General features: G+C 36.4%; 1 protein-coding gene across 2 annotated transcripts in view; it reads left to right on the top strand.

Annotated features, from left to right (window-relative positions):
- The window catches only part of PCCA (propionyl-CoA carboxylase subunit alpha), a 271414-nt gene that overhangs the window by 87153 nt on the left and 156586 nt on the right, over positions 1-27675 (top strand). For both annotated transcript variants that reach the window (XM_088159871.1, XM_014873333.2), the window contains exons 9-12: positions 1557-1635; positions 8744-8846; positions 13643-13737; positions 19284-19434. In XM_088159871.1, the coding sequence (XP_088015997.1) occupies positions 1557-1635; positions 8744-8846; positions 13643-13737; positions 19284-19434 (428 nt within the window). The remainder of the gene's footprint in view (positions 1-1556; positions 1636-8743; positions 8847-13642; positions 13738-19283; positions 19435-27675) is intronic.

The raw sequence follows: 27675 nt of genomic DNA on the forward strand, positions 1-27675 counted from the left end.
GGAGCATGGCTTGTGCTTTACATATGCTTGACTATTACCTCTCTATAGCTTTCAGCCACTTGAATGCTTTACAGCCTGGGGTTTCACAGTCTAATAATGTGTTAAGTTGGAAACTATTTTATTGATTTTTTTTTTTTCCTGTTTCTTTATTAATTTAATGTTCTCTTGTACTGTTACTGCTTTCCTGCCTTCCAGTCAACACTACTGTATCTTGTGCTTGTCTCATGCATTTTTTTAGGTATCCATTTCAGACTTTTTAAGAGAACAAAGGTTTTCCAGGTCTTGCTGGTTTTAATTATCTTCTCCCGAACCTCCTTTCAGTTAGATCACTATGAGGAGGAGGTGGGAATATTGTATTGCTGTCACTTGACAGAACAAGAGTAGATCTACATTCCAGAAAGGAAGTGTAAATATCAGTAACACATATGACAGTAGACTGGACCACTTCTAGGAGCCATATTCAAATAATGTCTCCTTCTGTTCCCAGATCAAAGCCTTTTATAGAATGTATCTTCAGTTTCCAAGGACTGATAGACTCTACTTGGCAGACAATATCTGCCGGTCTCATATTTGCCTAATGTTGTTGTTTTCATTAAACATACTGGAGACCAAAAGCACAAAGCATTTTCTGCTATCCTAGAAATGTCAAAAGCATTTAAATCAGATTCTTGATGTTTCGTTTTCTGTACAGAAAGTTTTCTGTGTTTTAGTTTTCTGTGTAGAGAAAGGTGAAGTTCTCTGGTATGATGAAATTGTTTCAGGAAGTTTCTTTGAATAAAATGATTCGTATTAGAAGATAAACAATCATTACTAAGTCTGCATTTAAATTGTGTACTTTGTTACTGTAATTTTCTAGCTTTCAGAAGAGGAAGATCTTGCCTCTTATCCATATTACAGTATCTTGTTCTACGGATAGGATATTGCTAGTTATGTACAATGCTGACAGATTGACTCCTTGTTTTGTCTTGCTATGTGTCAGTTTGGGGAGAATACTTTTTTTTATTGTAAACAAAAGTCATCTGCTTTCTGACACTATTACATAATATCTAAGCAGTACAGCTCTTCAACTGCTCTATTAATTAAACTGTGCTGCACTAGAAGTGTTGATAAGATGCATATTTGCTTACTCAATCTTTAGAGTTAATTTACGAAGATCTATTCGTTTTTGCTATTAGTTAAAAAAAACAATTTTTAAACTAAAAAATTAACTAAAAATTAAGCAGCAACAAGGAAAAGAAACTGTTCCTAAAGAAATGTGAGCTTAAAAAGGTCAAATGCCTTATTCATAAATCACTTCATTATTTGGGAATAATTAATTCAGTGTTTTTTTGGTATAAATGAATTGGAGAAGACAGCCTTTCTTGGCTGTAGAAATTACTGCACTGACAGCTAAGTTTTGAAAAGAAAAAATTTCTCCTCTGTTCTCCCTGCAAACAAAGTGTTTTAATAAACGACGTTATTGTCTACTGGCTTTATTGGACATGTGGTCAGTTGTCATGTTCCTCTGACCAACTGAACAAAGTTTGAACTTCTGTCTAATTGTTCCCCGCTGTTAGGCTACCCTGTCATGATCAAGGCCTCAGCAGGTGGTGGTGGGAAAGGCATGAGAATCGCTTGGGATGATGAAGAGACCAGGTGAGATGCTGTCCAAAAGCTTGCCTTGATGAATGCTGCAGTTACTGAAGTCCCATTAAGCCATTGTAAGCTGACAGTTGAGCAGATACGAAATGTTAGACAGAGAAATTGGATATTATTTGGTTTTCTCCCTTTAGCATAGGGAGAAATATACTTTGGAAGTTTGCATGTGCCTGTTTCTAATTAATTATTGCATGAACCTTACAAACATCATCCATTAATTTAAGAAAAAACCGAACATTTATAACTGCTGCTAGTCCAATGTTAGACTGTAAATAGCATTTTGCTGTATGCCTTTCAGAATGCTGATTTATTAATTCTGTGTTAGGTAGAATATTTGTTGGCCCTGATTCACAAACATGAATGCATGCCATTAGCTCTGTTAAAGTTGATAAAACTGATAATTCATATGTGGAAACAACATACGGTGTTACCAGAATGTGCTCTAGTAAATTGCATACTTCTGTGTTTAAAGCATTTGTATCAGTAAACTATTGTACTTTTGTCTGTTTTGAAACAACATGTGTTTCAACACATAGATGTTTTCATGTCTCTTATTGGTTGTCTGAATCCTGAACATTTCATGAAGCTTTGTTGTTGACTGGGAATTTTACAATCCATTCTCTGCTGATGTTCTGGCAGTGAGGAGCCTGATTTCAACTCCGTGTGCTGCTGAGCTACAGGGAAATGTATTTTCTGATTTTTTTTTTCAAAGACTTGTAATGAAAAGCCTATTTGATCCAAAATAACCTGAATATTTTTCTTTCTGCATGGAGGGAACAGCACATGTTGGAATCAACTCAAAGTACAACTGAAATTTTCATTAGCTCCATTTAGTTCTATGCAAGACTTCCCTGTCATTTTTCTGTCCCTTACTAAATTTTTGTCTTGAAGCCTTGAGGAGCTGGAACAGAGGCTACACACAGAGTTAAGGGGAATAAAATGGGTATTTATTGAGAAGCCATACCCTAGCAGTATGAGTGCTACATTTGTGACCCCTGCCTGGATGGCTCCAAGGTGGAAGCAAAAGAGGGGTTGGTCACAAAATCTTACCCTTTTATAGGTTTTGGTTCATTTGCATGAACCCACCCTCCACATTTCCACGTTGTTTGTGCTTAGGGCCTGAAGTTTGGAAAACTGTCATTGAGTTCTTAACTAGAATAGGACTGTTTTGTCTTCATCACCCTAGCACGTCAGAAAAGCACATCCACGGAGAATAGGAAAACTTAAAACTAAAGGCATCAGTCAAAACCTAAAAATTGCATGAAAGAACAATGAATGTCTAGCAGTTAAATTTTAGACTTAAAGAAAACTTGGTGAGTTTACTTGTACCTTGCTCTGTCTAGTCCATTTGTATTCAAATCTAATAATAAAATAATGTTCTGTTCATTAGAATGAAGATTTAGAAAAACCTGGTTTCTTAAAAGGATACTTCATTGCTACTGCTTTAGAATCCAAAATTCCTGCCTTGTTCTTATTCAGGCAGCAGTTCCATCTGTTGGACTTGAAAGGAAGGCATTCATTTCTTCTTTAGTTTAGAAAGGAGCAAAGGAGCTTGATTAAGTAACTGTTTTAAAGTAAAAGTGGATCTAAAATCATGATTGCCAACTTATTTTGGAGAAAGGCTGTGGTTATGGTGTAGAAAGTCACCTGGTAGAGCTGATTGGTACCAGTAGAAGCTAGCGAGGGATATTCTTCTGCATACATTTGCATATCATTAAATTATTTTGCATATCATTAAATTAATTTAGTGATACTACTTGGACTTAGTCCTGTTTAATGATAACTTGAGCTACTTGCCTTGTTTATGGAAAGCCTTTGAATGATAGAATATCTGGAATTGGGTGGGACCCATGAGGATCATCGAGGTCAATTCAATTCTGAAGTATCATTCAACTTGTTATTGTTTGGAGTGGAGTTCTTATAATAATCATCTTAGTTACTTATGCAAGACTTGTCTTCATAGTGTAATGTTAAATCGAAAAGGTGTTTAGAAGAAGAACACCCAGACAGTCACAGATCAGCATATTTAGTTTACCTAAATCAAGAAGAAATTCTTATTTTAACATTTGTGAATAGGGAAAATTAAGTTGACAAAATTCTTGTTGCAGGAAGATGAAAATGAGTTTAAGAGAACTTGAAGAAAAACAGATTTACTTTGCAAATGAAGTAGAGCATTTGGGTTTCTCTTCCAATCTGCTTTAAGAATACCTATGATGTTGTAAAAGATTTATTGTACAAGTCCATTAGTTGTGTTAGGGATCTAAAACTGTTCCTTTTTATGTGTCTAGAGAATACCTGACTTGAGGGTTTTGAAGGTGACTCAATTGTTATTCAATTGTGACACAACAATGTATCTTATAGTTTTAATACTGCATTAAAATACTGTATAGTTTTGCTGCATTCATTATTTATTAAAAATAAACAAATTATCAGCTATGGGCAGATTCTGGAAAAAACAATGTCTGAATGGCCTTTTTCATTTTAGGGTTCATAAATGCAAAGTGAGTGTGAAGAATGGTTGGTAATATTTTGATCTGTAAACTTGTTTTGGCTTTGTCTCATGGGATTAATTGAAAATACTACTTGAAAACAAATGTCTTTATATAGAATAATTCCTGATTTGTAAGGGATCCACAAGGATCGTAGATTCCAACTCCTAGTCTTGCACAGGATCATCCCCAAGGGTCACACCATGTATCTGACAACATTGTCCAAACGCTTGGAGTCTGCCAGGCTGGTGCTATGACCATTTGCCTGGAGAGTCTGTTCCAGTGCCCAACCACCTTCTAGGTGAAGAATCTTCTTCTTTGAAGCATACTTTTGGGTTTTCAGGCTGGTTGAAAACCTCTCGTTTCACCTGGCTGTACAATAAAGAGGCTTAAATGAATGTGTGGCGTGATGTGGAAATAGCCACTGGAAGTAGAAAAGAGTGATCTGAGGAACTTAATTACTACTGTTATAGAATTATTCACTGTGGTAACTTAGGGCTGCTTCATCTTTCATGTCCCTTAAATAAGCCAAGTGATGACAATTATTTTAGATCCTCTGTAATAATTACATTATTCTATATTATCTATAGCTAAGTTTTCTGTTAATTTTCAGATAGTATTTCTAAAAAAAATACTAGTACATTTTTTGTCAATGTTACAATTTGTTTTTTGAAATAGCTGTTCACATACCCTTCACTGTGGAAGGCTGCAGTGTTGACCACATCTCTGGGTAGGGCTGCTGTTGTGTTTTTTAAGATCTGAGTCCCTCCCAATTCTCACTTCTATGTCTTTTTTCCAAATTTTGGTCAAGTGGAATTTTATATATGGTTCAAGCCACTCACCCACATCTGAAATGAAAATAGCCCTATGTTCACTCTAATGTAATCCCCAGCTAGTTTTCTTGATTTGGAGAAGTATAATTTAGCATGTCTTTTCTCCACCTAATAGATGCCTACTTGAAATTATATTGAAAATGAAGGGCAGATTTCAGAAAAGCAGTTTACCTTAAGTTCAGGTTGGTAGATTTTTTTATACCCTGAGGAAGTTCTGCTGTGGTCTGTATCTAAAAGTATTTTAAATGTAGTCATTGATCATCCCAGCTCTGGTCTTGCGTGTGAAGAGCCTCTGTGCTTGAATCCCAGTGAACCTAATCTGAAAGTGCTTTCCAGGTATAGGCAACATGAAGTTCCTGATGCAGTACAGCAGAACATGACTAAGGCATGTGTCTGACTATCTACACCTTGTCTGCATCGTTCCCTCTTTCTGGAGAAACTGGAGGCTTCTTCCTTCTAATATGTTCATAACAATTGTACATCTAACTAAATCCTTAGGCTTCATCACTCCAAATGGTGGCCTGGCAGCTCTGAAAAGGAATTAAATTCAGGACTCTTCTCTTTTCCAAAGAGCAGATGGAAATTTTCTTGCAGAGCTTGTGATGGATCTTTGCATGTAAAGGCACTGACTGGCTTGTAGGTTCAGTATCGGAGGTGATCATATAGGAGCTGTTGGCCCATGTTTTTAACTCTGTGGATTTCCAGATGGAAATTAGTTTCTTTAGCTAGTAGCTTCAGCTGTAGACATGATAACCTCCAAGTTGGAAATTTGTACTAAATTATTTTTTAAGAGTTACCTTTGAAAAATTTGCAGCTTTGTGTTAGTAATTCCCTCCTATTGTGTCACCTTCTGTAACTTTTCCTAGATAGTGGATTCTTGCATACTTAGTGAGTATTTGTTTTGAAAGTTTTTGCCACAGCAGCTTCCACCAACAGATATTTATAAAGAGATGAAAGATTTTGTCTTTTAACCTGTAATAATAGGAAAATGTAAATCATCCCATTTCTGAAATTTTCTTGATGCTTATGCCAATTTTATGAACAGAAATCAAACATCTGTTCTCAGATTCCAAGAACCCCTTGTAATTTCTGTCGTCTTGTGATTGGAATGAGCAGTGGGACTGGAAGAAGTTAATGTGGAATAATAAGTAGAAAATAATTCTGAATCCTCCACCTCCTAAAGCAAAGGATATATGAAGTATGCAGTATAAGAGGACAATTTTTTAAAAACTCAACAGCATTACCTATTACAAGCCTGTGCATTGAGCTTATTATCCCAAATTATTGCATTTGGCTTTTCAAAATACTGTGCAAAAACAGGAGTGTGTGGGTTTGACATCTTTGGCCTTTCCTGCACAGGTATGTGCTATTAAGGTAAGGGGAAGGAATCTATTGGATGAGTAAAGAACAGTGTTTCCTAAAACCCTATTTTTAAAAAACCCACACATTCACATGTCATTGCAATTTACATGTGTAAACATATGTAAAATAATAATTTATTCAAATAATAAATAATAAAAATATATAATAATATAAATAAATTTAAATAATTCAATAATTTTAGTTGATTTTTAAGAAAATTTGGAGTTAAACTGAAGCAATCTATATTGGTTCTGTGTGTGAAGTCAACAACATTTGAGTATCTATTGGTTACTTAACTTATCAGGGTTTTAGAGGGCTTCTACTATACTAATGATTATCAAACATCTACTTTTTAACTAGTTGGCCCATCTAATGCTGGCCTTGACAAGAAAAAAACCTGTTCTTTTACTATTTCCTGATTCTGAAAACTGAAATTTTACATAATGAGTACAGTCTTTTGTTAGTGTCTGACTGCCTCGAAAGAAAATTGTTTTAATTGAAGCAGCACTACTGATCTCAGAGCTAGAGGCAGAAAGTTGGCATGGCTGTTTCACTTCAGACAACCACAGGAAGGCTTGTGGCAACATCAGTAATGCTTTTGTACAACTTAAACTTCAGTGTGAGTAAATGTACTGTAGGGAGAGAGGGGAACTGCAGAGAGATCCTGTTTTTCCTCTTTATAACTGTGCACGTTTGAAGGGCTCTAGAGACAGCATCTCATCCAGCTTCATTCTCTGAATAGCATCAGCTCTCAGTTTAAATTGATTGCTTAGAACTTTGCCTGATTGGGTCTTTCATTGAGATTACACAGCCTTGCTAAAAGGCTGCTCTGCTTCTTCATTCTTTCCAGTAATTTTTTTCCTCACATCCATTCGGAAGTAATTTTTATCACTGGACAACTGCAACTGCACAGTTCTGTAAGATAAAACAAAGTCAGAATATCTGAGATAGTGATTACTATTATATATAATAAAAAAAAGATTTACAGATGTCTGGATGAGATGATTAGGTACCAGTCTTTTTTTTAACAAATATTGCAGTTTAGATTTCTAATTAGCACACTTCTTTCAGTGAAAAAAAAAAGTAAATTGTGAATAACTGTGTGTGAAACTATGTGACACAAAAATGCTTACAAAACAAAACAGAGCCTTTGACATAGAAGTTGAAATAGCTGTAAGTCAGTTTCAATAAGAAACACTGTGTGGATATTTGTTACAGCACTTTTTTTTTTGACAGATCAGGTAGTGCACAGAATCATTAATTTTGATGTCCCTTTTTTCCCTTTACTAGATAATTAAATATGTTGAAGTTAAGTATGAATTTAGGAAAGCTGTACATTAGGTATAGTCTCTCAAAATTAGAATATTTATTGTCCCACAATGTTGAAAAAATATGAAGATATACTTTTAAATATACACGTTTCTGTACATTTACCTAGCTTGTGAATCTGTGGTCTGGGTTAACTACATCCAAGAGGTGGAAAGCATGAAAATTGCAACTCAGTTGTGCTGTAGATCTTATTCTGGGCACAGATGTCAGGGATGCTGTTTCAGTAGTCAGTCACACAGAAATTTGACCAAGCTTTCCATGTGTATCAAAATGAATGGCATTAATATGCCGCTTGCAGAGCCTGTAGAAAATTTCAGTGAAGGCTTTGGGTCCCTGAGTGATGCTCTGTCTCACCCTTAGAAAGCTGTTAATGAAGTTGTTTTGTCAGAGCTTATGACCCAAGGAGTATTCTTTCTGCTATTTAGAGAAAAAAAAAAAGGTTAATAATCTTGCAATCTTTATTTTGTTCGACTGCATATTTAAGAGAAGAAACAGAGTGCTCTGTATAAAACTCACTTTAAGGCAGGGAAAAACTACTACAGCTGGTGTGTTCTGTGAGGTAAAGTATTGCATCTTTAGGTTGTGTTCAGTGGTGGAATTTGCAATGTCTGTAATATTACGTTTGCAGTTCTTTAATGCACAATTAACCAACTTCTGCTGTTCTTGAGTATTAAAAGGGTTGTGTACTCTAAGTAATGGTGAGCTTCATCTTTACTTCTGTGTAGCAAGTACTTGGTAATCACTGAGTCTTAAAATTCTATTACTTTATTAGTTTTGCAGACGAAAATGCCAACAAAGAAAATGAATACATAAATGTTGTTAATGTTCAGGCTTTTTAAACATACTGAGATTTTTTTGTGCTTTGAGAATGTTTTGGTTTGTGGTTGGTTGGGATTTTTTTTTTGTCTTTGTAAGAAAAGCATGAAAAAGGGATAATCATTACAGAATCAATTGCAAATACTAAAACTTATTTTTTGGATATGTGTGTTGATTAGTGAAGATGGACTGTTTACTGAAATTGGTAAGTGTTCTTTCTTGTGTGCTTCAGGACTTCTTAAATACAGATTATTCTTTGTGTTTTCATTATTTAAGGGAAGGTTTTAGGTTTTCATCTCAAGAAGCCGCTTCAAGTTTTGGTGATGATCGTTTACTGATAGAAAAATTCATTGATAACCCTCGTCACATAGAAATCCAGGTTTGTACTATAATTATTATTGCTACTAATACTTACTGTGTATTTATTTTATGAGGTTTGAACTCATAAATAAATCAAAGTTCAGAATGTTTCAAACACTCCACTAAAAAAGGCCTAGAGTCTTGTGTTTTCCGGTGTCTTGGGTCATTGCTCAAACTACATGGCTATCATGTACAATACAGCCTTCCTGTTTTTATTCTCTAGCCTTTCTTTAGCAGGAAGACTGTGAACTGTGCTCAGTTTCTTGGGGGAGAAAAAAAATGTTATAGGCATCTGTCCTGAAGGCTGGAGGTTTGAACTCTGGATCCTGTTGGAGTGCTTGAGTGCAGCAGAGGATGTAGGAGTTCAAGAACTGCCATGCTTAACAATTTGTTGCAAGGTCTAGGTTTTGTCAGTATTTTGGAATTCTGTTCAGAAGTATCTAACTCTCCTTGGGAACTCAGGAGGATTTGCATCCCATTTTGGGCAGCTTGTGGTTCAAAATCAGGTGCATTCTCTTTAACTTCTACATTATTTCTGTCATTTATTGGATTTAGAGTTAAGCCTGCTGATGCAGAACAAAAGTTGTTTCTTTTAGGCACTTGTTCACAAAATTACGATTTCAAAATTTATGATGTTTGATCTTATATAGGTAGCTGAATTTTGTTTGTCAATAGCCTTGAGGTATTTCCTGACAAGAAATCTGTACAGAGCATATTAATTTCTTCAACAGAAATTTCATTTTTGCATAGAAATTTCATTTCTTTTTGTGCAAAATCTAAATCCTTTCTGTATTGTGGCACATGGTTGTTTTTTTTTTTTTTAGTAGTGAAAGCCTGGAGTAGCTCAATAACTGAGTGAAACAACAACAGTAAACTTGATAGTGTGGAATGATTTCTAAGAGAGAAATATTGAACATTTTTCACTCTGCTAGGGGTGTGCCCACAGCCTGATGCTTCCTATGGACTAACTTGCATATCGTAGAATCTTAGAATGGTTTGTATTGGAAGGGACCTTGAAAGGTCATCTAGTCCCAACTGCCTGCAATGAGCAGGGACATCTTCAACTAGATCAGGCTGCCCAGAGCCCTGTCCAGCCTGATCTTGAATGTTTCTGGGAGTGGGGCATCTCCCACCTCTCTGGGCAACCTGTTCTGTTGTTTCACCTCTCTCATAATGAAAGATTTCTCCCTTGTATCTAGTCTAAAATCTATTATTCTGTAGTTTAAAGCCATACCCCTTTTCCTGTCGCTATAGGCCCTGCTAAAAAGTTTGGTTCCATCTTTCTTATCAGCCCCCCTCTAAGTACTGAAAAAGCTGTAATTAGGTCTCCCCAGAGCCTTTTTTCCAGGCTGAACTACCCCAAATCTCTCAGCCTTTCCTCACAGGAGAGATGTTCAGTCTCTCTGATAACTTTTGTGGCTCTACTCTGGACCTGTTCCAATAGGTCCATGTCTCTCCAGAGCTGGATGTAGTACTCCTGGTATGGTCTCAGCAGAGAGGAGTAGGAGGGAAGAAGGAAGAGTGAAATGGAGAAATGGTCTGTGAAACAGCAAAATGAAGAAATAATGTAAAAATGAAATTTAAACCCCACCTTATTCTCTATTCAAAAGTCATGGAAAGGTATATAATGAACTCAGTTTCAGCATTGATCTTTAGGGTTCAAAAGAGTTCCAATTGCTAGAGCATCTTTCTGTTTTCTCTTGCTATGGCTAGTAATTTTTGGCTAATTTATACCTTTTTCTCTTTTTGTCTGTGCAGATCAGTACACTTAAAGATCTCTTTCTTTCAGTGCTTGCAGATTTGGGAGATTCAGCGGGTTCCCACTGATTCTTCAATGACAAAAGTTAGATGAGATTCGTTCCTCCATACTTCCACGAGTTTGGGGCAAATTTTACACTGTCTTGATGCCTTTGAGTTTAAAAAAGGGTTACCCCATAAAATTAAGTAGTACTGTATTTAGGAACTGTTGAATAATTTCAACAAAATGGCTTTGCTATAAATAATTTTATAGCTTTGTTTATAACGTGTATACAGTGAATGTTGTTTTCCTTATACAAGCACTTTGATGGTACCTTTTAACAATATCATAGCATATCATTTTAACTTCATGTTCTAATCAACTTTAGGACGTTGACCTTGGTTCATTTTCAAACTACTGAATATACAAACACTTTGAGACCAGATGCCAAATATTTATTAATTTAGCAGTGACTTTTAAATAGAACTTTTTTTAGCTTTCTCATATTTCTCCAAAGCATTGGTACTTAAAATTGTTAAATAAGAAGTTTCCTGTGTCTAGGTATAAAACAATCACTTTGTAAAACATAAGAAAAGACTAAAACAATTAACAGGAAAATAGAGTCCAAATACACTTTATGCTTGAACTGATTTGAAGTCTTGTTCTCCTGAAGTATCTGATAAAAAGTTTAAAGTAAGAGTACATGGAATGTCTGCTGCTAGACAACAGTCCTACAACTGGAAAAATAATTTATCTGAATCATGTAGGAGGGATTCCACTACATAATATTTAATTATTTTGGCATGTAGATGTACATAGCATGTACTAATGTCCTAATTGTCTAAAAGCTGTAGCTGGGACATGCATTTTTTGTGAGATGTGTACTGGAATCTCACATCATCTCAGAGATGATGATTTCAGAATGCTGCAAATATCTTCTGAAATACAATTGTTTTATGCTTAGTTTCTTTTACTGGGAACAGTGGACAGAGGAAAAAAGCCTAATTCTGGATGTTGGTTTATTCTATTTGTAATTACTTTCTCATAGTAGATGTTCATGCATGTCTCTTTTTTTCCCATTAACTAATACTGGAAAAACATTTCTTGTAAGATCCAGGTTGCTGAAATTTAGTAGGATATGAGAAGTCCTGAAGTGAAAAAAAAGTACTGCTTGGATTGAAAAAAATTATCCTCTTCTGAAAAATATATATATAGAGAGGAGATAAGCACAATGACCAATTACAATTTTTATTGTAATGTTCTGAGATTTTTTTTTGTTTGTTTTGACGAGAGAGAATTCTGTGGAAAGTTGTAGGCTTTCTAACAGTGAAACTGAAGTGCTCACTTCTAAGTAGAATAAATCATTCTACTTAGAGGGCAGTGATTTTTTTTTCCATCAAGTACCATGCTCTAGAGGTACTGCTTTAATACTAAAATAACCCTCACAAAAAATGAGTCCAAAAATCTTTGTACTTCCCAAATGGTTTCTTGTAGGGGCCCATGAGCTTGTAGAGCTCTGCTCATCTGGATTGGATGGGTGAGCACTTAGGTAGGAAGTACCTGGTTTTTCTTTTCTCTCCCTCTCTAGCAGTTGGCTGGAGCATCCTAGTGCTACTGCTTCTCCCCCTGGACAGGGAAGAAGGTTTAGGAAATCCTAAAGTAATCGATCTTCTAGATCCCTTTTTCACTAGAAAGCTCCATAAATTTGTGGGAGTACAACAGAATTTTATAGGAGGGAAAACACCTGATTTTACAGGGTGCAGAGCACCCTGGATCTGAGGCTGCCCAGTGCACATGAATTGTCTTAATGAGTTCACTGCCTTGTTTTCAGTCATATCTACCCAGATTTTTCATGCCTTGGCAACCACGGATGTCATAGATGCAGGGATTCATCTTGCCTAGTGCCATACTTGCTCTGTAGTGCTAAAAGTAATAATAAATAATACAGATTTGTTGTCACAAATATGAGTAGATATGGTTGAGTTGACACAGTTTGAGGAAGATTGTCTCCTTGTTTTATCTTGTTGGTTTTCAGTGTAGAACTGAGCTATTAAAGAATGAAGCATGAATATTGGCATGGGTTCCCGCAGATCGGAGCAGGAAGATAGATGGAAAAAAAATGGGTTAGAAGAAAAATTTTATAAGGAAGAAAGGGAGCAGGTGTGGTCTGTGTTAAAAGAAATTGTTCTAAGAATAAGTGTACAGTTATCATCATAAGATGGGATGAAGTCTACTTGAATCTTCAAATCCAGTATTTGGTATTGGAAATGGCTGCATCATACCCTCAATTTCATAAAGGGACAGAGTTCCTTTTCTTACTTCTAGTTTGAAGTTGAAGAATCATTTTAAGAGTTCTGCTATGCTCAACTTGTGGGCTTTTTTCTAGCCTGTAATTTATGTAGTTGGATCTAGATACTTGATTTTTGTTACCTTTTCCATGAACTGAAGCTGCAGCCAGGAGCTGTAGTTACTGATTTTTAAAACATTTCTTGAAAATACTGTTTTTATTTCCTTTGAAAGTACTGAGGAAGGTGCAAATTTTATTCTCCTTAATGAAGGCTCATGCAGTTTTTGAAAATTTTTTTCTTCTTCATGAAAGAAAGAGCACTGTGGTTTACAAAGTAAGAAAGTTCAGTTAGACATTTTTTCTGAAAGCTTTTGTGTGTAATTCAGGAGCAAAACTTGGCATCTTTTGAGATTTTTTTTGTGGATGCAATATTTTGCTTTTGTGTAATTTTGTAATGTAGTACAATTTAAAATGCTTGAAAATGTAGTTTTAATCTTATTCCAGCCTCTTGTAAGAAGATCCTTAATATTCAGAAATCAGATTTTGGAGTGAGAGGGTGTTTTGCCATGTGCAAATTCTATGTAGAGGCATTAGAATAGTCCTACTCAGAATTTGAAGCAATGTTCAATTAGTATTTAATATATAATTAATTTTCTACATGAGATTTCTTCTCCAAGCTTTATTTTTAGATTGGTAAAAAACCTCAAACCCTAAATGCCACTTAACAGTATTATGTCAAAAGACCATATGCTTACATCTCTTTGTTAATAGCAGTGTGTTATTATTGCAGGTTTTGGCAGATAAGCATGGCAATGCCTTGTGGTTGAATGAAAGAGAATGCTCTATTCAAAGGAGAAACCAGAAGGTTGTGGAAGAAGCACCAAGGTGTGTATTCTTGATGCAGCTGCGTAGAAACTGAAAGCACTTTTGGAAGCCCACTGGTTCTATTTATTGTCTAAATGCAAGCAAATTTTATTCTATTAAAAAGCACAAAGAAAATAAATGTTTGCTACAGTTATTTGACTGTAATACAATTTTGATGTTGTTCTTGAGGATTTGCTTTACAGTGTCTTTCAGTAAGAAAATTGGTGTTGTGTAGTTAATTTTTTTCATGATCTTCTATAAAATGGATTTGGATTTTACCAGTCTACTGTATGTGGTATGACTTTGTTTATATATATGAGATTTTTCTTTGATATTCACTTTTGGATATAAAAGTCAAATAAAATATGAAAGAAGTATGCATTTTACCACAGATATGGGTATTTGGCTGTTAGAATAATTGTGTAAAGGCCACATAATACTGTATATTTCCATTTGAATTGGAATATGAAGTACAAAATGCTTCTCAGCACTTTTAGTACTGTTCATGGTAGTGAACTGGAGAGCTAGGTGTCTAGTAACTCAAAAGTGCAAGATTATTTTAATCTTATAATTTAATGTGAAGCTGAGATATCTTGCTGCTATGCAAGTTATGGCCTTGCTGTGTTTTCTGTTGCATAGAATTCATCAGAGAACATGTGTATAAAAAGGGCAGCAAGAAATTCTGATTTCAGAAAGGCAGACATGGGTATATCACTGCCTGTGAGAATTACCAGTGTAATATATTCACCAGCTGGGATGGGTTTGCTGTATTTTTTTTATAGCACAGAACTATGTGAGGAAAATCACATCACCTGAATGACATTTCTTAAGAAGCGCTTTATTAGTTAATGTTGAATTGTAATTGCAGGACTGCCACTGTTTGGCCTATATTTTAAATAGAAGAACAAAGTTTAAATATAAAGATACAAATCCACTTATAAATGCATCCTGCTAGTGCTTGTGGATTTCTTGGAAGCTTTATGCTGCTTATGCCTAAAGATCTTACTGTATTGTTGTGGAAAGTGAGTACTTCAGGTCCTGATATAATGCACATGTGCACATATGTGTACCTAAGCACATAAAAGAGGAGTATCTTCTGCCTCATGAGTATATGTAAGGCAATGCCTGTTATTCCTGCCTGCTCCTTCTCCATGCCTGTGGTCAGTTAAAGTGGTGTAATATGTCTTTCTCTCACCAGCCACCTGTGATCAGAGTGTTTTGTTTCATCAGAAATACCAGCCTTTTAACTTTCTTGGGCTTCTCTGTTGGAGTTGCCAGTAAGTTTTCTCATCCCCTCCTATAAGCCTACAAGAGTGTGGGCAAGTCAATAGCTTCCAAATTTTGGTGTGAAAACTTTTTTCCTTTTTGTTGTCGAATGTTTTAGACCCTGCCAGACATCTACTGGCAGATTTGGAAGCATTGCCTGCCTTACAGCCACTTGCACTTGGCTGCAGAGTCCATTAATTTTTCAAAGGGTTACAGCACTTGCAGATAAGCAGGACACTAACTTCTCTGAGATACCAGAGAGACCCTGAAGCCTCAAGTTAATCCTTCCTGTGAATATTGTTTCAGTTTGATTGCTTAAGGACTCCTGGGCACATTTCTTTGGTATGGTTGGGTGAAGGAAATAGACTGTCCTCTTTTCTCCTGTTATAAATGGTAGATGCTATTAAGAACTCTGAGATAGTTCAAGCCTTCTTATTTTCTTTCATGAGGCCTGGGAGGTAGGGATGTTATGGGCTAAAATGTTGGCGAGTTTTTTTTGTGTTTTGGACAATTTAGGGCTTTTGTCATTGGCCTTGTTTCATGCCTTTTTTGATTTACTCTATTATGATGGCATTGCCCTAAGTGTCTAGGAGGCTGAGGGCCTTTTGGCTTGGAGAGTAACCTGTGATTTTCTTAAAGCTAAGTCTGCAGCTGCTGAACTTATCCATATGGGATCATTAAGCGTTTGTATCTCTAGTTTCCCTAGGGAAGTTTAGTCTTTTGTTAAAAAGCAAACAAAAGAATGAAACAAAAAAAACCCCCTCTTTTGGAGACAGAAACCCCTTTAGTTCACACTAAAATTACAATATTCAAGGGGTCCCTGGTGTCATGGTGGTCAATCCCCTCGATTCATATAAGAGACCAAAAACTTTGCTTGTACACTTTTCACATGGTGAGTTTCACATGTGAGTTGTTGTTCCCTCTGTTTTGGGAAGCACAGACAGTACGACACATCCAGTCATCACTAGTTTTTTAGTTTGTGCTTGCAAAGTTAGTGAGCTTCCAGTGATGTATCATAATTTTATCTGCTTCTACCTTCAAACATTTATGGATATGCTGTTGTCTTCTAATTTCACAGAAGCTGACATTTAAAGAGATGAATGACATGAGTGTCATTTTATAGTCTTAGTGTTGTTCCTTAGTTGAGTTTTTACAGACAGTTGCCATGAGACACTGTACTTTGGCAAGCAAAAATACAAAGGTGTGGTTGTATTTTCCTGGCTGCTGGAGTGGTTAATAAGAGATTGATTCCCATGTGGAGAAACAAAGCCTATAAGTTTATCAGAAAATCCATGGGTCCTTTAGGATTAATCAAAATTAAATGCATGAGAGTATTAATGGATGTTCTATTCGATAATTGGAGTAGTAACTCAGAGGAGTGCTCTAAAACTACTTTGAGCACAAGTGTCCTATCTAACAATTTCTGAACCTGTTAAAAGCTTCTTAAAGCACTTCAGATTTGCCTCACCACTTGTGTGTAGGAATGGTCATCTGTTCAGAGGCACTGACAATTTGAGTTGATGTATATAGGCAGGAACTTAGCAGAAAGGTACATTATTGGATTAGACTGTCTACAGGTTCTCCTTAGAGTTATGAATATTTGTGTCAGACTCTATATTTCCTCTCACTGTCTAGAAATCCTTGAGGGATTTTGGGTTAAGAGATATGTGAGCCTATTCTGTATATGTGATTCAGAGGTGGGCACCACTTAGGTGTCGGGGCAGAACTGTGTACTAAAATCCTTTAGCCTATTTATGCCCATGGTCTGGTAGTACATAATGACTATCTCAAAAGAGAACATTTTGTGTAGGTAAGTAATTTTTTAAACCAGCAGTATGCTTGGAGCAGGGAAGCTGACTTTGATATTTAGAAAATTGAGGTTTACTCCCCCAGGGTGGTGGAACCTTTGGAGAAAGGGTGTTATTGATAATTTATTTTTTTTTTGTCCAAACTGAACAGTAAATTTCCACTGATGGTGTAACTGTATTTTTCAAAATCTCAATTTTGTCTGTGAAGGTGATAGGGGTATTTTGGGAAACCTTATCTGATGAACTAGAAGTGAAGAGGTAACATCTTCCCATATGTTTCATCTCCCTGGCTGTAGAAGCAAAGTGATAAACTGATAGTATTCCCTTTGATCAACTTTACAATAACTTGATGAAGATCTTGTGAATGAAATGTCAAGTCTGATTTATTTTTTCTTTTTGATACTTTTATTTTGTGAATCCTTTTTTATTTTTTTATGGTAGCATTTGTGCTGCCATAGGAGCTGTTTGTCTAAGGAAAATCAAGTGAGTGTGTGAGAAAAAGATTTGAAGTCAGGTTAGAAATGCTGTGCTTTCAAATGATGCTTATTTAGACTGTAGAAGAGTTGTCTTGGTTATAAAAAGTGCATGGTTAAAAAAGGGAGAAACAATGTATTTGAAAGGTAAAGCAGTAGAGGAGAATATGAAAACTTTGGTTAATTAATCTAGCCAATGGTAGGGATGATCTAGTAATTTCAGAGTGTCAAGTGGCTTTACTGTGTGGCAGAGATCAAATTTAGCAATGTGACACCTGTGTTCCATTCTCTGGCTACAGCAGGAAAGTGAACAGTGAGATCTCAGACCTACATTTAAAAAGTACAGGGAAGACACCACTGTAATGAAGGAGAGTAACTGTCTTTCATCTGTATGAGAAGTAATAATGGTTATTCTAGGAACAGAGTATGGAACTGTTATTGAGAATGTTTTGTTCTTCATAAGCCACTCATTGACCTTTCATGATCAAAGCCCTGCAGAAACTCCATGCTGAATTCTAGAATGTTGATTTCATGTCATCTATTATCCTCTTACGGAATCAAAATAAGAAATATTATGAAACTATTTTACATTTACTAGTGTCTGTTCTTATAGGTATGACAGTTTTTATGTCTTCTGATCTTCCCTTTCATCTCATGTAGGATCTCATACAGCTTTCTTGAATGAGACTTGACTTCCTTTTCCTCTTGGCCCCATTGTTTACCAAGATATTTTTTTCCTAAATTCTGAATACCTGCGTTATGGTCCATCAGAATCTGCCTGTGTGGGCACTGGAAGGACAGACATGTGAAGTAGCACTTTTCCAGTAAAGAAAAGGATTCTACTGTCTGCTACTTTGCCTAGATATTTGCTCATTTCTTGTGTCATGTCAAATATGGTTTGTTGTGGCAGAAGTCTCTAGCTCTTCTGTGAGTTCAGGTCTCAGTGGAAAATACTACAGTAAGTGCTGAAAGGTAGGTCCTGACCCAGCACTGGCTTCTGCCTGAGTGCAGTCCAGGCACTCCAGATGGAGCTTTACTGGCTTTGAGGCTGCTTTAGACAGGTGAGGGCCCCTGATTTCTCCTTTGCAGAATTAGGGCCCACTGTTGAAGTCATCTCGAGAAATATGCTGAATGCTTGGTATTTTAGTTTTAAAGAGTAACTTAGAGGTAAGCTAGAAGTGACTGTCTATTCCCATGCAAAGATAATTTGAAAATAATAGCTGAGTTATGTTCCTAATGCAAGTCAAAACAGAAATATAAATAATAAGTGTATTTAAAAGCTTGTGTAAAATGAATAGCTAATGTTCTTTCATTGAAAAATCAATGTATCAGGTTAAGGGGCAAATGGTTTCAAGGCTTTGGTGGAATACCCCAGAAATATATATATATATATATATATATATATATACCACACAGATATATAGAGATAGATAATTAATCTGCATAGGTTAATCTAAATATGAATTTATGGTACAGATGAGAGTAACAGGCAAAGTGTGTTATTTCCAGAGTTTTTTGATTCACTGACCCAGTGGAAGTTGTGGGGTGCTCTCCTAGAGTGAGGGACCTTGGCATTTGAGCAGTGTTCACAGTGGCTTCCAAGGTGGTGAATGAGCTGGGTGTCCTTGTGTGTCCAAGATTGGTGGAAAAGAATGTATTGCAATTAACATGGATAATAAGTATGTTTTCTAAGATTGCATCTGTTTGTTATGTCGTTTTTCATTTAATTTTTATTATTTTGGATCTCGCTGTTCTAAGAGTGTTGTGTTCTTACTTTATATTTTAGAGAATATGGTTATTTATCCTGAATTTCCTGTACATTAGCAGTAATTGTAAAGCATGTAGTGTATCTAACAATATAGGGGCAATATAAATGTAAAGACATACATTTGACAGTCTTGACATGTTTTCATAACTTCAATAGTGATGCTGTCCTCCTTGGACCATAGTTTAAACATAAGAGTAAATGATAGAATAAGTATTTTTTTTAACTAAAAAAGTCATTGTTTCTATATTGTAGCACTTTTCTAGACCCTGAAACTCGAAGAGCAATGGGAGAACAAGCAGTAGCTCTTGCCAAAGCAGTAAAGTATTCATCTGCTGGAACAGTAGAATTCCTTGTGGACTCCAGTAAGAATTTCTACTTCTTAGAAATGAATACTAGACTTCAGGTAAGAAAAACAAGTCTTCAGACTCAGAAAAGTGTTATTTAAATAAACAGACATAATCTTCTCCCATATTTAAGGGTGTGCTTCTGCAAAAATTTAAACATAAGTATCTTGATGCATGTGAGCACTACCCACTGAACTTAAAAGATCTACCCACTGAAAATATCTACTCACATAAGCCTGCCTGTGCAGACTTTGCAGCAGTGAGCCCTTGCACAGCACTCAAGTAAATGTTCAGAACCTTTACTCTTTGTTACACTTGACCCAAAGACCTTGCAAAAGGTCACTGGTAAGTGCCACTGTGAGTTCACAGTAAGCAGCTAGCCACAGTACTCTAAGGCTTTCCTGAAGCCTACTGGTTCCTGAAGTTTTTCTTATTTTTTATACTTTGATGATCACTTGCTGAGTTTGTCTAGGAGGATGATTGAAACTATATGTATATATGAGCAATAAATCACTAGCAATCTGCGTATGATTGAAATTGTGACTCAAATGCAGCTGTGTAAAAAGCATGCTGACATGATGTAGGATTTTTGTGACAGTTCATGTAGTCAGTAGATAATGTACACTGCAAGTGAACAGATGAGCCCCTCTACCACTTTTTTGACTGTTTGATGGATTTCTGGTCATAAGCCAAGAAAACAAGTATGTAACTTGGATGTCATTCTAGAAGACGAGAAGAGTGTTCAACTTGTAAGCAAGCCCATTCTGTTGCCTTTATCCTCCTTTTCTCGCTTTGTTAAATAACACCAGAAAGCAGTTTGACAATCCCCTATAACAGCAGCCTCACTCTTTCCAACTCTTAAAGGAATTTACTAATCTTAAATTAGACTACTTGTTTAGATATTCTCTACTTCCTCTATCCTGACTCTGTATTATCTCTAGCTAGAATTTCAACTTGAGTCTAGAGTAGTAGTTTTCTCTGATTTTTCTTCAGTCTTACTCAATTGATCTCTCACTTCTCCCATGTCTCAGGATTTACTTTCTGTTCTGCTAACAGTTATGCAACTAATGTATTGTACTTGCTCCCTACTACTAAAAGCCAAACCTGGAAACTCTACTGAAGCTTGTCCTGCATTAACTTTAGGAGCAGGGTAGTCTCCAGAGGTCCCTGTATTGCTTCAGTCTTTTTTTTCCTTTTGCATCTCCTAACTGTGATCAGTGACTAACAGATTTTCTTGCCTTGTTCTTGTTGAACACTCCACAGCTGGAAGAACTTTCCAAAATGATGGGTGTCAGATCCATAAATGATCCTCTCATGATATTTGTCAGCGTGCATTAGACACAGCTATCTGTCAACATCATCAGAATATTTCTACTAAATTATGCAGTTTTCTCTCTGTTTTAATGTTTAGTCTCTGATCAGATCACTGTAGCATTTTTATTTTAGATATAGACTTCAGAATATACTTGCTAACTAAACTGTGTCCAGTGTTTTGCACTGCCTGTTGATTTCTTCCCTTCCTCTGGTGTGTCTTTTGGATGCCTTTCAGTCTTTCTGATAAATTATTTTGCAGTAATCAGAGTTGTATTGTTGCTTTGCTGGTTTTTTTGGGGGGGACTCTTTGGGAATATACCTTTTCTGTCATACAGTTACACAAAAGAAGTATAAATAGCACCTTGAAGGAAGTTTATATTTTATTTAGGTTTTGTTTTAAGTGTTGCTGCAACACTATACAAAATTGGGAAGCAGAAGAAAATTGGTGAATCAGCTCTATTGTGTCTCTTGTATGCTACACAAATTTGTTACAGATGTTTTGCTGGGTCTAAGTGATTCAGCTAGAATGGCTTATTATTTGCTGTTGGCAATGTTCTTTTTGTTGTATCTGCTTTTCTGCCATCTTTCAGAGGCTAGCTGGTAAGTATGAGACATAAGACTGAGGATTGGATAATTGCATAGTAAAAGTAAGAAACAACTACTTTGCACAAGAGAAGGTAGAGATGTCTGCCCTAGCAGCTATCAGAGAGCTTCTGTGTCATTCAGTAACATTTAGGGCACTTTTGCTGTGGTTTTCAGGCAGTTACCACTGTTAAAATTGAGGCAGACCAGAATATCTGATTCTTTATAGCTGCTCATAGTGTGGTGTGTTGCCTAGTTGTTATCAGCCTAATCAAAGGTAGTCATGGTCCAGAACAAGTTACCAAGAGCTTTGCAATAAATACAAAGTTTCTGACCCCTTAGATTGATAGCCTTTCTGGCTTCCAATATGTTAAAATCTCTTAAGGTACTTCAGAAGTGCTGGCTTTCACCAGAAAAGATCCTTCTTATCTTCAGTGGAAGAATAGATCATATTTCTCTTGGACTTCATATGAAGGAAGTCTGTGATCTGTACTTAAATACCTGTTAATACAAGTGTGTAGGGTGTAGCTAAGCTTCATGAATGTGAATTAGTGACAGCAAAGGGAAAATATCCCATATTTTAGATGTTTGTAGTACCTTGAAATAAGAAGCATTCCTTGTTGGCTAGAGAAACACTGAGAAATGTACAATGAGTGATGTGAATTGAGCGCTTACCCTCAGTACAATCAGTATGTTTGTGTCTCAGCCTGTTCCCAGCCTTCTGCCTCCCTCATGAGTTGGGAGATTTAAGTAATGTGTGAGTACTCCCTTCCTCCTCAAAATGTGACTGATTTGCTTAATGTAATAGAAAAGCTAATATGTGTAGGGTGGAGTTGAGAAATATGGTTATTTCAGTAGCAGTGGGTTTTCTCTTCATATGTTAGAGTATTTTAGTCACAACTTTTTAGGAAATAAAAATTAATTTTGTAGAATAATCTGATGTTTGTGAGAGATTTGCTGAGACCAAATGGCATACCTATGTTTTTAGTTTACAGTTGTCACAAGAGTATTTTAAGTTCTTTTAAAGTAACTTGATTCTAAGGCATAAAGTGAAGGTAAGTAACCTTCTATAGAGCTGTAAAACTTATACCTGCTGCTAAGACTTTTGTTTATCACTTTCTGGGTTTTCATAAGATTTTACTGACCATTGTAAAATTATATATTCCAGAGCTTTGTCTTTGTGCAAATCTGGCTGTGACTAGTGCAAAATCTGGGAAGAATTTTTGCGTGCAACATAGCTTTCCTTCTCATGTTTGTCCACCCATGAAAATATAAAAAGTGTGATTGGAAACTGTCTAAAAGTAGGTAGAAATCCTGTTGCAGATGGACCTCCATTGCTTATAAACTCCTGGTTCTAACAGGCTCTTGATGGTATCTCTCTATTCTGTTGCTCATCACCAGTTGGTGCCTGCTTCATGTTTGCTTAGTGAAGGGATATTAGTGCTGGAAAATATTGCAGCTGCACTATATGTGACAGTAACAACAAAATGCAAATAACAAAGTGATGAGCTGAGTCCAGATTGCTACCTAAAGCCACAGAGAGGTGGTGGATTTGGTATCTATAGCAGAGCCACGGGATGGCAAGTGGTGATCTTGGTAGTGTGTAGCTGCCTGGGGGATGACTTGGGATGGGTGGGCAGGAGTATGGGAACAGAGAAAGGGGGTGTCAGGAGTAGAGGAGTAGATTTCTATGAAGTCAGAACAGAGGGATTTCAAAGTAAAGTCCCAAGCTACTGTTTCTGCTGTTTGCTGAGACTCTTCATATTTCTTAATCCTGGAATCTTGTTTTACTGTGACAACACTTTGCTTCAGTCATTTTAAATAGTCTAACAAACAGTGTCAGATGGCAAAGACTTTCAATTGCTGCTAACCTGGGCTGAATTTGAACTACTGACCTAAAGGTGAAAGGTCTCTTATCTCATTACCAATCCGCTAAGCCCACCAGAATCCATTCTGCACACAGTTTATACCAGCTGTTCATGGCCATCTTTAGAACCAAAAGAAAAGGTGATTTTGCTGCCAAACAGCACTTCTTCACACAAGAGGGTCAGCCGACAACAGTTAACCAAATTTTTGCCACATTCTTGCCTCCTAATGCAACTTCCATTATGTATCTACTGGTTGTCTGCTTTTCAGGCCTCCCGAAAGAACTACAGAAAAACATTGCTAATTGTTGTTGACAGAAGAGAACAACATTGTTTGTGTAAGTCATTGAATCTGAAAGATGCCATTAACAGTGCTGCCAAGGCATGGAGTGATATCTTAGAGAAGACGTTCCCATGTAACTCTCATAAAATACTATTAAAAAAAAGTAGAGAAAAAGGATAGTAAGTAATAAGTGGAGAGACAAAAAGTCATTCTTCAAAGGGTACATTAGTTCCTTTGCTTTGGTAAATTTGATGTAAAGCAAACCAAAGAATAGGTGCAGTGTGACCAAAGCCATCTTGAATGAAGTATTCTGAGAAGGCTTTAGTACTGCAGCTAAATACAGTAAAAGCAGAAATTACATCTTTAGGAAAGGAAGTATTGGTTTTGCGGATACTAGTTTCTTTGTTTTCTTGCATGGAGTATGTAGTGGAAAGGAAATTATGTAGAATTATTGAATTTCAAGAAATTTTTTTGAAGTGCAGGATGTTAATTGAGAAAATCATGCTGAAATTGTGAGCTAATTAACTTGTTGAACTAAAGTGTATGCTATTGTCTAAAATACAGAAAATATTCAGAATTCATAGGCCACATAAGGTGTGTCTGTCCCATACAACATAGAAACAAATCCTTGCAAAAGAAAGTTGAGAGCTGTCTCGATTATTGGAATACAATTTCCTATGAGGAAGCAAATTTTATACTTTTCCCAAGTTACATGTTATGATGAAAAAATTAGTTTGTACCGAATGTCTGTGCATTAGTTTTTATTTCTACATCTTACTTAGGAAACAATAAGAGTTCTACCTGAACATCTTACCTGATGGAAATTTTTGTACTCGGTTGCCTTCAGTTCTTCAATTGTATACTAATAAGTCAGAGAACAAACAGCAAATGTTATGTAGGATGTCTGTAGTTAGCCAGTTATGTATTCCTGCTTTCCATTCATTCTGTGCATTAATCCAACTGTTCTGTTTTTCAGTAGCCTTTATGAAAAGCTGTTTTTTGCTGTGTGCTCTCAAGCCCCATGTACATGTGAACTATTTTGCGGAAAGATGTGACCCCAGTGTGCTCCTGCTCAGAGCAGTCAGGAAGCTTGCATGCCTGAAGAGCAGAACATGTGTGCACCTCTGTTGCTGTTCAGTTCTCCGAAATAGAAACCAGGCTTACTGAAATACAGGGGGCTGAGAAGCATCTGCAAGTTGGTACTTTGGGTCAATTGATACTAGATTTAGCTGCAGCAGCAAAGCCTGTGGGACTCCAGGTGAATCACATTTCCTGGAAACTGAGGTGTATGTTGAAAGTTAGTTTTGAGATTATTTATCTGAATGTAAAGGGGTATATGACACCAACTAGGGACTTAGAGTAGTAGCGGTGACATAGGCTGTAGTTTTAAGTCTACTGAAATTTAGATTTTCTTGGCTGATGTGGCATGCTTGAATGTTGCAACTGGTGTGTGAGTAACTTGATGCCTTATACACACAGGGACAAGAGCAGTCTGTGAGTGTCTAGAAGTGTTTGCTGTTAGATTTGAGTACCTTGATAGTTTTGAGAAAAATGTGTCCCAGAATTATTCCCCTCAATATAAGGGGAGCAGTCATCACTAATTTAACTCTTAGCTCCAAGTGTCCATAAAAACTGCATGACTGTTTTTGTAGCTGTGAATAAACACAGTGTGGTAAAGCTTTAAAACCACTGGCAGTCACAGAACAGGAGGAGAATTAGGAGCCTTTCCATACTGTTCTGGTGACAGATGCTAAGTGGCCTGTGATGTTAGTAGGTTCCCCAACTCTTATATACCTGCTTTACCATCTGTAAACTGGCATGTAATTATTATTTTCTACAGGCTTTGCCACTAGTTTCTCTTGCTGTATAAATGGGAAGGGGTTAGTAAAGCAAAAACACTTGCACTACTCATGGGAAATCTGGTTGCTGTGATATGTCTTAAAAGCAGTAGAACCAGTATGAAGGGGAAGCACTTTCCCTTTATTCTGTATAGCTATTGGTGGTCATAGCAGGTACAGCTCTGTGGACTTGAAAGCAGGAGCATAAGTAGCATTTTACAGGGAGTTAAGACTTTTTAAAGGAGGTATTTATTGTTCTTAAGTGCATTGAAATGATGACTTGTTATCAACTGTTAATGAGCAGACTTGGTATAAGTAAAGGAACTGATAGTAAAGGTGTTACTTTTGGCAGCTAATTAATTGAGAGTTCTTGCTGATCAATTTTTTCTGCCTGTCCTGTTGAGAAAAAGTACAGCTGCCTTGATACAGCTATGATCTGTAGATTGCTTGCTGCAGACATGTCTGGTTTTGCCCTTTGTGTTGAAGACAACAATAATGTGTGAGTGTAGCCACTACTGTATAACTATACCAACACTGTCTCCTTAATGTCTGGGGTTCACTGGCAACATCTTGGATCAGTCGACTGCAAAACTGAGTATGGCCTAAAGCTAAAGGAGTTCACCAATTGAGTGAGATTCAGCTCCATTTGTGAGCAAACTTGCATTCATCTCGTCAAAAATTTAGTACTTGACTTAGTCTCCATGTAGATGGAGAAAGGATATAGCATAAAATGAATAGAAGAATAGAAGAAAATACAACAGGCAGGCAGAATAAAGAGGGCATCTGAAGTAGAAAGTGGAAAAAGGGAAAGTGTTTGAAGTCTAGCTTTGAAGAGTGATTTTATAACAGCTACAATTACTTTAGTCAATTGGCTGTTATAGTTGTTGTGGAGATGTCAAGATTTAAGTTATCTTCTACCATATTTTGGTCATCTGATGGTCTTAATGAATATTAAAATGCATTTAGAATGTTTGGTACCCCAAATTAATGCTATGATTGGAATTGTCTATGTTATGCCTAAATAGTAATAGTTGAAGCAGAGTCCTAAAACAAAGTAGAACAACTTCTCGCCACCCCCAAAAAAAACTCTCAACATTTTTTCCTATACATATTTTCTGAATGCTGTTTTGTGTGGAGACACAAAGGGAGTATTTTGAAGAAACAGAAGAAAATATTGACCAAGTCAAAGATCTGTACTGAAGAATGGATTAAATAAATGTTTGTGAGTTGTAAGAACCAAACAACAAAAATATTTTTCTTTTCAAAGACATTCCATCTTATTTTGATCATCAACAATAAAACTGAAAACAACAATGAAGCTATTGAATCTGGAATGCCAGTTGCTATCCAAGAAAAATGGCAGTGTAACTAAATAATGCAAATGCCTTTGGAAAAATAAAAAGTATTTTAATTATCTGGAATGTTAAAATTCCAAACATGTTCTCAACTCAAAGGTAATCTTTTAAAACTTAAATTCCAAAGTGGGAAAATAAGTTCTGTTGTTCAAATATGAATGTGTGATAAGTAACTTTCTATTAAAACTTAGGGAGTTTTAATAGAAACTTCAAGTCTTAATCGAAATTGAATTGCTTCAATTTAACACTGCAGGATAGACACTGAGATGTTTCATAGATTCTCAAAATACTGTTATTAAGCTTGACATGCTGGAGAGTATCATGTGTTAGGTAGAATCAAGATTGAATCCCAAAGGTACATCCTTAAACTGTATAATCAGATTCCCATTTCAATGTCACTTTTGTCCTTCAAAGAGTAGGTGCTTGCTTCAGTGATGATTTGTCATTAAAATTATGTCAAAATGTCTTAAAATGTTGTTGAAACTCTAAACAAACTCACAGCACACACAGGGCTAATTATGGGTGCCATCTGTTTATTTTTACAAAGCTTTTTTTCTTAAAGACCAAAGCATCTACTTGTTCTGCTAAGCCACAATGTTGTTATAATGACTGAATGTTTTCCTTCACACTATATACTTGAAGAAAGAAAGACAAGTGGTTTGGTCAGTGACCTTTTCCTGTGTCAGAAAAGGTACATAGTATGACATATCATGCTAAACAGTTGCAAAGTGTGTTTTCTTGAGGTATTTTGCCCCTTGGAGCACAAACATTTTATAACAAAAATGGCAGCTCTATCACGATTTCTATACGGAAGGTGGTATAGCTGTTTCTGTGTGAAGAACGTGCTTTTAGCAAGCCTGGCTTTTACTTGATCGACATGGTGACGATCAGAGGAACCACCTTGGTTGCTTTTCACTGTCCTATGCCTAGTTAAAGGCTTTTCAAAGTTAATCAACGAGCTCGTTTCTCTGCCCATGTGAAGGCAGAAGTGTGTGTGCACGTGCGTACGCACGCCCACATGTGCATGCTTGTACGCACATCCTGCGCGAGCAGCGGCAATTCC

This window comes from Sturnus vulgaris, chromosome 2, assembly GCF_052056855.1.
Source record: "Sturnus vulgaris isolate bStuVul1 chromosome 2, bStuVul1.hap1, whole genome shotgun sequence".
Lineage (NCBI taxonomy): Eukaryota > Metazoa > Chordata > Aves > Passeriformes > Sturnidae > Sturnus > Sturnus vulgaris.